The sequence below is a fragment of the Sphaerodactylus townsendi genome, linkage group LG06 (genome assembly GCF_021028975.2).
Source record: "Sphaerodactylus townsendi isolate TG3544 linkage group LG06, MPM_Stown_v2.3, whole genome shotgun sequence".
Taxonomy (NCBI): domain Eukaryota; kingdom Metazoa; phylum Chordata; class Lepidosauria; order Squamata; family Sphaerodactylidae; genus Sphaerodactylus; species Sphaerodactylus townsendi.
In genome coordinates, this window is record NC_059430.1 from 4,738,929 (window position 1) to 4,749,063 (window position 10,135).

Sequence of the window (10,135 nt, forward strand, 5' to 3'; positions counted from 1 at the left end):
TGTGCACTCCTACACACACCAGCTGGGTGACCTTGGGCTAGTCACAGTTCTTCTTAGCTCTCTCAGTCCCACCCACCTCACAGAGTGTTTGTTGTGAGGGGGAAAGGGCAAGAAGATTGTAAGCCCCTTTGAGTCTCCTACAGGAGAGAAAGGGGGGGGATATAAATCCAAACTCTTCTTCTTCTTCACTGGGTAACCTTGGGCAAGAGAAAATGCAGATGAGGAGAACCACAGTCAGCTCTTTAGAGGAAGGACTGGATTACAATGTGATAGGTAGAAAATATTCTATGGGATTCATTGCCACAAGATGTTTAGATGGCTTTTGCTATCTAGTCCAGGTGCTCAGGAGCAGCAGGAGCAGAAGGCCATTGCTTTCATATCCTGCATGTGAGCTCCCAAAGGCACCTGGTGGGCCACTGCGAGTAGCAGAGTGCTGGACTAGATGGACTCTGGTCTGATCTAGCAGGTTCGTTCTTATGTTTTTATGCTTATAAAAGGAAGTAAACATGAATGTGCAGCAACTGCTATTAGGCAGAATAATGGAGAAACAAACCCTCTATGTTCAGAAGAATTATTCTTCTGATTAAACACACACTTGGTATAAACAGAATAGTCATTGCTATAGCGTTCTGTGTCTGAGCTATCCAACAGTATCTGGCCACTGGAGGCAGAGGACTGAGCTCATCTGATCCAGCAAAAAAATTCTCACAGTCCTAACCAACAGAGGACTCCACAATTAACTGTACAGAATTAGTGTTTAAAAAGCCCAGGATGACAACTCAGTATTGTCTTTATGTGTAAAAGAGCACAGATAATAGCAGAAGGATGAGCACAGGGTGGGAAGAGAGTCATTTTTATTCCCAAATCAGATGAGTACAGGAGGTGGCACTTTTGTTGGAAGTGACGGGAGGGGAAAAATCTGTCTTTGGGAAAACAGAGCACCTGCTCATGTGTCTCTGTTTAACCCCCTCCCAAGACAAAAATGGTTTCTTCTCTTCAGAATGACAGAGGATGTGCCCGCTGGCCCATCACTCCCCCCCCCCCCACAGCCAGCAACAACAAACCTTCCTCCTTCAGCTGGAGCCACTGGCCCTTGGAAGCAGGAAGGCTTTGGGGGGGGAGGGGGGAGAAGTGATGGGCTGGCGGGTGCACTCTTCTTTCATTAACAGACATCACATCACTACCTTTACCAGGCAGACTCTGTTAACCGGGTGGTTTTCCAGTGCCTTCCTGATGCAGGTAAGTGAACATAAGGTGATAGCCTGAAAGAATGCACCTTAGATATTTATAACCACCAAGACCTGTGTCTGTCTACTTATATAGCTTCACTAACACCAGTCAACTTGGAAGTGGATCCCACTGGACTGGTTGCCGGGATCTGAATGACTGTTGTCTGGGAGTAAAGGCTTAGCCCATTGCACCATTTGCGCCTCTTGCACACATGGAGAATGATGCACTTTCAATCCACTTTCAGTGCACTTTGCAGCTGGATTTTACTGTGCAGAACATCACAATTCACTTGCAAACAATTGTGAAAGGGACTGAAAGTGCATTATTCTGCATGTGCAGAAGGGATCTTGGGATTTACTTCAGAGGAGTCTTGATTAGGCTCTCCCCATAAGGTGCCCCTAGATGCCTGCTTTCTTTTACTATTTGACTTTGATGCAACAGACTAACAGGGTCCCTCCCCCCCCCCCAAAAAAACTGATTGTGAAAAAGTTGGGAGCTGAGCCAGCGGGGCCGCGTCTCTGGCTTTCAGATCCAAAGGAAGGGGGCATTTTGTCCCCCTGATGCGTCGGGCAAGCAATGCCAGGAAACATAACTTGGAAATTAGAAAAGTAAATCCATCAAAGCCAGTCCTTTTGGGGGGGCACACAATTAGGCGGGGGGGGGGGTGAGGTTCCCACAACAATAAGGCACCCGGATTTGAAATCAGCACCGTTGCTGAGTGACAATCTGCAGATGTGCTGTGGGGGGTGGGGGGAGAGAGAGAGAGAGAGAAGGGAGGCTGGGGAGGGATTCACTCATTTGGGCTTGGGAGGGGATTCACTTCCTCCCGACCTCCAACTCATGAGAAACCTGAGCCCACCTCTCCAAGGACTTTGCGCCCACCCCACCCCCTGGAGCTTGTCCTTTGTCTTTCTCCTCTCCTTCGGAGCCACTTATGCCAACGGAGAAGCCCGCTCTATGCCAGCAGCACTCTGACTGGTCATATTCTGCACATGCCCAGAGGCTCGTTCTTCTTTTATTAGAGGGCCATTTCCAGGGCAGAGTCCTGGCACTGAAAGGGAGTTTGGGGCTTCTGCCTGCCTCTGCCTTTGCAACGCCTGGAGCCTTGTGCTCGGGATCCCAGCGCTGGGAAGGAGGGCACCCCCCCCCCCAGCCAGGTGCTTCCCATCGATGCTTGAAGCCAGTTGCCTGGAGCAGAGAGTAACGCACACTTTGGAATGAGCGTTTTCTCCTTGCTTGGAATGTATTGTCGGATTTCTCTAATCCTAAAACACCAGGCTGTATTTTGCACGCTTCCAGTGTCAGAATCAACAGGCTGTTGTGGGTTTCCCCGGGCATTGGGGCATCTTCAGTCCACGGGCGTAAATGCGGGCGAAAGGCTAGCAGCAAAAACTGGCAGACCAGGCAGGGCCAAACTGCCTGGAAAACCCACAACAGCCAAAAATAGTTGGCCTTTAATGCCCTGCCCTCCACCCCACAATACAATAATATTTCCTTTAAGCTCATCGGACCCAATCCAGCCAAAGTGGTTTCAATAAGAGGTCCCAAAATCCAACTTTTCTCAGCCTGTTGGGGCGGGCGGGGAGGGAGGGAGGGAGGGAGGGGGGAACAATGGAGGGACAAAAACAAACCTTTCTCAGGCTGTGACGAGGCAGCTGCTGCGAGGGCTTCCTCCTGGGCCTGCTCACCTTTCTTTCCCTTCTGTGCTGGTGGCCACTGGCCAGTCAGCAGCAGGGGAGGAGGTTTGTCTGTGCAACCACATCCTGACCCTGGCAGAAGGCAACGCACACTGGGTCAAAGGGAGGTGGAGCTTGCTAATGAACTGAGAGCTGGAACTGACCCAGTGAGCCACCGTACAGAGTGGGCGGGGCTAAGACAGCCCGAGCCGACTTCTGTGTACAGCAGCTTGCCAGCTCCATGATGATGGTGCAGTCTGTGTGTGTGGGGGCGTTTTGGCTCGGCGCCCCCACGTGACCCCCCCACGTGACCAAAATTGCCGCGCCCGGGGACAAGGGGTACTCCTTGTCCCCTAGGCAGGTCCGCCAGTGTGTGGGACTTGAAGATTGCCAACGGTGTTCTTGGTAACAGGGTTGCCAGCTCCAGATTAGAAAACTCCTGCAGATTTTGGGGTGGAGTCTGGGGATAGAGCACTCAGCGGGGTGAAGTACCATAGAGTCCATATATATTTGCTGAGGGAGAGGTTAGAACCTGGTCTCTCCTGTGATAGTCACCCACTTCAAACACGGCACTCCACTGCCATAAGGATGATGCAAGATAAATCTGACATACCAGTTGTATATTATTCTGAACTGGGGCCTGAGTGTAGATCAAGAAATACACATTAAGAACATAAGAACATGAGAACAAGCCAGCTGGATCAGACCAAAGTCCATCTAGTCCAGCTCTCTGCTACTCGCAGTGGCCCACCAGGTGCCTTTGGGAGCTCATGTGCAGGATGTGAAAGCAACGGCCTTCTGCGGCTGTTGCTCCCAATCACCTGGTCTGCTAAGGCATTTGCAATCTCAGATCAAGGAGGATCAAGATTGGTAGCCATAAATCGACTTCTCCTCCATAAATCTGTCCAAGCCCCTTTTAAAGCTATCCAGGTTAGTGGCCATCACCACCTCCAGTGGCAGCATATTCCAAACACCAATCACACGTTATGTGAAGAAGTGTTTCCTTTTATTAGTCCTAATTCTTCCCCCCAGCATTTTCAATGGATGCCCCCTGGTTCGAGTATTGTGAGAAAGAGAGAAAAAATTCTCTCTGTCAACATTTTCTACCCCATGCATAATTTTATAGACTTCAATCATATCCCCCCTCAGCCGCCTCCTCTCCAAACTAAAGAGTCCCAAACGCTGCAGCCTCTCCTCATAAGGAAGGTGCTCCAGTCCCTCAATCATCCTCGTTGCCCTTCTCTGCACTTTTTCTATCTCCTCAATATCCTTTTTGAGATGCGGCGACCAGAACTGGACACAGTACTCCAAGTGCGGTCGCACCACAGCTTTATATAAGGGCATGACAATCCTTGCAGTTTTATTCTCAATTCCTTTCCTAACGATCCCCAGCAGAGAGTTTGCCTTTTTCACAGCTGCCATGCATTGAGTTGACATTCCCATGGAACTATCCACTAAGACGCCCAAATCCCTTTCCTGGTCTGTGACTGATAGCACCGACCCCTGTAGCGTGTATGTGAAGTTTGGATTTTTTTGGATTCCACATTGTGGAACCGTGGAGAAATTAAAGATTTACCTACAAACCCACATCTTGCCCTTAATTATGTTTGTAGCTCATGACATGGACCAGCCATTTATTTAAATAAACAAGTGAAGCTTAAACATGTTTTGTGTCCTAAAACAGCTCTAAAACAGAATTAGAATAACACAAGCAGGAGACCCCCCCCCCCCCAAAAAAAAAAACGTTTGAAAAAACACCTTTCCGGCTGCTCTAAGGGTATTTAATGCCAAGGTGTCCCAACAACTTCTCTATGGGGTTTCCCTATGGATCGAAGCCTGGCATATATCCTTGGAGCGAATACAATCTAAATTTTTATATAAGCTTTTTGGGGTCCCCCATTGCGTACCCTACGCCGCCCTCTGCCTCGAGGCAGGATTACACCTCTTGGAAACAAAAGCTGAGAAGGATTCACTCAGCAGCGGTCGTGGCAACAGCAGAAGCAGTTAAACAGAAGGGTTTTATTCCTTGTTTCCAAAGTCACAAAACAGTCTGACAGAGTGCAGCGCAGCAACTGGATAACCAAAGCACGCATAGACCAAACTGTTCTGTGCATATACATAGAGACATACAACCAATCAGGGAGCAGTGATGCAATCACACATGATGTGCTTAGTCATGGTTGCATCACCCACGGAAACTAGGTGAAAGGTGGAGGATTGCATCAGCCAAGCTGTCAAGTAGATTTTGCTGATCTAACTGTCAAGTCCTAACAAAAGCATGGTGGGCCACCTTTAAACTTTGGATTCGGTTATGTTTCCTTAACAACCCTAACAGTCTCATTTATTGCACCCTCCACGAACTTCAATCTTCTACCTGGTGGGCTCATATCAAATCAAAGATTTCCTCCCTGGGTCTTTCTTGGGACCAGCTCCTTATGCTTTCTCCCAGCGAGATACAACGTTGTATCAAGGTACGGCTATTCGACCAGGAACACCAATATCTAGTTAGTAAAGCAAGGAGCTTGTTCTCTCCCCTCCATTTTAACATCATGCCCGGGAAATGCAAGACAGCTGCATATTTAAACATCTTGTCTGACCCTAAGCTGAGGTGGCTATTGACCAGAGCGAGAACCAACACATTTCCACTAACCTTTTCCCCAGAGAGATTCACGGTACCTTCACAGCAAAAGCGTACCTGTGAATACTGTCAAACCTCTGAGAAGTCATTGGAGCACATTTTATTAGTTTGTCCAAAATTTAACGATTTTAGACCAAACCTGTTTCTAGGGGATCCCCTACTGGTCCATCCAAGCCTTTTTAATCTTAAACTGAACTATCTTCTGAATACAGAGAATCCCAAGCAATTGGACATAGTGGCCAAATTCTTGCTCACTATTACGAAATAATTTCCTGGTCTCCTCTTTCGCTCTGATGCATGCATTTTTGAAACAGGAGTACCTGTTCTATCTTGTAAAACTGTATTTGGATTACTTAGCTCTGCTATGTTTTAATGCCTAATAAAGGTCTTTGAACTTGAACTTGAACTTGAAAAACACCTGGTTTCCTTCTCTCCCTTTATGTAGGTTGTTTTTAATGTTCTCTAATTTAAAAAAAAAGAAATTTAAGATTTTTCTGAAAATTTGAGGCTTTTTCTGGTTTACAATCACAACAATAGAAAGAGCTCTTTATAGAAAGAGCTCCCTTGTCAGTTCATAGCTTCAGTCTCTAGATTTAAGTATCTACACATTTGGACCACATTGATAATTTGATACAGACAGACTGGAGCACATGGACAGAGAGAAATAGGAAGTAAGGGTCTGTTATCCCAGTCAATAACAAGTCTCGAGAACGGCTCAAGAGCTTTATTAGAACGGTGTCAGCCCTCTGGGGAGAGCAGAAGCAACTGAGGTCTCCGTCCTCGACTTCTTTTACTTTTTTTGCCAGAGCGTAGCGGGGGCGCCTGGAGAACAGCTGTCTCTGGGCGCCATTTTCCCACATACGCCTCTGGATGAGATTCACAACAATTCTGATCCGTTAGGGTTTGTCTTATCACCCCATATGTACCTGTACTGCATCACCCCATATGTCCCTGTACGGCCGCTCCGTTCAGTTGAGGCCAATCTACTGGTGGTCCCGGGCCCCTCGATGATGCGGCTGGCCTCCACCAGGGCCAGGGCCTTTACGGCTCTGGCCCCGGCCTGGTGGAACGCTCTCCCTCCAGCTGTCCGGGCCCTGCGGGACCTTGGTGAGTTCCGCAGGGCCTGTCAGACGGAGCTGTTCCGCCGGGCCTTTGGAGGGACCGGCCGCTGATGGTGCCCCCTCCCCTCCCCGCCTTTTCTTTCTGGCCCTTTACATCTGGTCCTCTTGTCATCTGAGGGGACTCGCCGCCCTACCCACTTGGGTGAGGAGTATTTAAATGGGGCTGTCGGACGCCAGCTTTGTTTAGCCTATATATTAGGTTTAGTTTTCCTTTTTTTATCGCTGCTTTTATTTATTTTATTTTATTTATTTAATTAGGCTTTTATACCGCCCCATCCCCGAAGGGCTCTGGGCGGTGTACAGCATATAAAATAACAATATAAAACAATTAAACATTTAAAAGCAGCGATAAAACTAGAAATTTAGTTTACATAATCTCAGTGGATAGAGATATAATTAATATGTGATTGACGCCTTATGTTCCACCTTTAAAATTCCCTCTCCCCTGGAAAGGGAGGCATGGCGAGTCTCGTTAGGTGGTATGTGGCCTAGATGTCAGGGCCACAGGAAGGAAGGGGGGCACTATTAGCGGCCGGCTTCTCCAAAGGCCCGGCGGAACAGCTCCGTCTTGCAGGCCCTGCGGAACTCCCCAAGGTCCCGCAGGGCCCGGACAGCTGGAGGAAGAGCGTTCCACCAGGCCGGGGCCAGGGCTGTAAAGGCCCTGGCCCGCGTGGAGGCCAGCCGCATTGCTGAAGGGCCAGGGACCACCAGTAAGTTGGCCTCCCCCGACCGGAGAGGCCGTGCAGGGACATATGGGGTGTTAAAGGTTTTTAAGGTTTTAGCTATTTTATGACTGTATTGTGACTATATGTTGTTCACCACCCGGAGCCCTCCGGGGATAGGGCGGTATAAAAGTCCAAAGAATGAATAAATAAATAAATAAATAAATAAATTACGTCACAGGGACTAAAAGGAGCCTCTGCGTTTTGAAGGAGTCAGCCTCTGGATCCTAGTGCCAAGAGGAAAGGCTTGACCACTGGGCCTGCTTGTTTGTAGGGATTCCAGCCTCCTAGTGGGACCTGGAGATCCCTCTGAAACATAGCTCATATCCAGACCACAGGGATTCGTTCCCCTGGGGAAAATGGCTGCTTCGGAGGGCGGACTGTATGTCAGGGTACCCCACCGACCTCCCCCCAGCTCCACCCCCAAAATCTCCAGGTGTTTTCCAACCTGGATCTGGCGACTCCAACACCCTAATCCCCCGTAGATGGGCGGGGGTGGTGAGGGCGGGGCCTGGCAACCCTACTTGTTATCCATCCAGGGTAACTGATTGGCCACTGCATGTTGCAAGCTGCCAGACTGGATGGACTACAGCAGTGATGGCGAACCTGTGGCACGGGTGCCAGAGGTGGCACTCAGAGCCCTCTCTGTGGGCACGCACAAACAGAGTTCATCATGTGGGGGGGGGAAATCGCCCTGCCACACACACCCACATCTAGGCTGGCCTGGGCCACTGGGCTCGATTATTAGCATTAAACCTAAGACCTAGTTTTGGGGAAGCAGTGTAGGTAACCCTGTTAAGCGCTGTTAAACCCCACTGATTTTCATGCAAAGAACTAAAGCGCGATCCTTTACCTGGGAGTAAGCTCGGTTGCTGGCAATGTGGCTTGCTTCTGAGTAAACCCTCCTAGGGTCGTGATTCACCTGTTCAAAGAGTTGTATGGTTGCTTCAAAGCTAAGCCAACAACTACCACCAAACTTACTCCCGAAAGTAACGCACTTCAGAGCCAACCATTTTTTTCTTAACTAAAACCTCAGTATTCAGGTTAAATTGCCGTCGCTTGGCACTTTGGCGCATAAATAAGTGGGTTTAGGGTTGCAGCTTGGGCACTCGGTCTCAAAAAGGTTCGGGCCATCACTGGACTACAGGTCTGATCCCCTACAGCAGGGGGTCTGCAACCCGCGACTCTCTAGATGCTCATGGATCTACAATTCCCATCAGCCCCCCGCCACCATGGTCAATGGGCGTCCGCGAGCACCTCTCTGGAGAACCGTAGGTTGCAGACTCCCTGCCCTACAGCCTTTCTTGTGTTCTTACTCCGCATGCAGAAAGGGGGTTGTCCTATGCCAGAAGCCTTCTTTTGTTCTGTTTCCATAGGTCCCGATGGAGGCAGTCACTTACCTCCCTCCATTAGGCCTCCTTGCCCTCCTTTGCATTCTACAAGGTCAGTCCTTCCTCCCAGTTGGCTTCTGCAGAAGTCAGGCCCTTTGATTCTGTCCGGGTGCGGGGGTAGCCCCGACCCCCTCCCCGGCCTTGGGCCCCACCCCACCCCACCCCACCCCACCCCACAACCGCAGCCGCAGCCGCAGCCGCAGCCGCAGCCGCAGCCGCGGCCGGGAGACGACTCACCGGCGGCGCGGGAGGCTGCTGGACGAGAGCCGCCGCGCCGCCGTGCTGCCGGCTCCGGGGATTGCCCGACGCCTCTTCTGGCCTGCGGGGCATGCGGAGGCCCACGGCAAGGAGCATCACGCTGGTCGAGCCGAGTGAGGAAGCCGGCCGACGAAGAGCCCTGCCGCGGCTGCTGCGTGGCGTGGACCAAGCCAGGAGAGCAGGGCCAGCTGAGCCCTCTGGGGCTGAGTAGGTGCGGCGGCAGGGAGAAACGAGGCGGGGAGGCGGGGTTTTCAACCCCTGGAGTTAAGGGGCGAGGGGATAAGAAGGAGGAAATCCGGGAAAGAGAGGAGAGAGGACGGGAAGGAGGGAAGGGAGTGGGAGTGTGTGCTGGGGAGGAGAGCTGGAAAGAGTTGGGAACAGGCAGGGGAAAGTCTGGGAGGGGAACACTCCAGAGGGGGAAGACGAGAAGAGGCCAGAGAGCCAGGGACGGGGAAAAGAGGAGTGATGGCGGGCAGAGAGAGGGGTGCCCAAGGCCAGAGGGGAGAGGGAGAACAGAGCTGGGCTGGGCCGGGAGGCTTCCCCTGCCTCACCTGGCCTAGAGTGCTGCGGGACCCTGGGCCACCCGTGGGTGGCAGGGTCATCCTGTGGCTGAGACGGCTGTCTCAGTTAGTCCACTCCCCGGAGAACGGGAGAGAGGCCGGCGACATTCCAGCGGCTACAGGGGAAGGTGGGTTGGCAACCGGGGTCCCGGAGGGGACTCCCGCCCCGGGCGCAGGGACAGATTCCAAGCTAGCAAAATCAATCTCTGGGCAGCAACCTTGGGGTGTGGTGATAGCAGAGGCATAGCTGTGTAAAATGGCACCCAGGACAAGTCCCACAGCTGACCCTGGGTACTGCCTCCTCAGAAGCGTTCTCACAACCGTGCCCGGGAAGGCACAGTTGGGAGGGGTGGTCGTGCAATGCACCCCCCATCACCCCAGGAAGTTGCTCCTGGGGCAGAAGTCCTCTCCCCACGCCCCTCACTATGCCACTGGCAAAGATTGGGTCCCAAGTTAGGGTTTCCAACTCTGTTGGGAAATTCCTGGAGATTTAAAGGTTGCTGCTTAACCTTGGAGTGGTTTTCCGTTGCCAAGGTTGG

At 51.2% G+C, this 10,135-nt stretch overlaps 1 protein-coding gene across 1 annotated transcript in view; it reads right to left on the reverse strand.

Moving 5' to 3' along the window:
* The window catches only part of LOC125435940 (C-type lectin-like), an 86,237-nt gene extending 77,400 nt beyond the window's left edge, over positions 1-8,837 (reverse strand). Inside the window, exon 1 of the mRNA XM_048502468.1 lies at positions 8,788-8,837. Coding sequence (XP_048358425.1) covers positions 8,788-8,797 — 10 coding nt within the window. The 5' untranslated portion in view covers positions 8,798-8,837. The remainder of the gene's footprint in view (positions 1-8,787) is intronic.
* Between the last annotated feature and the right edge of the window lie 1,298 nt (positions 8,838-10,135).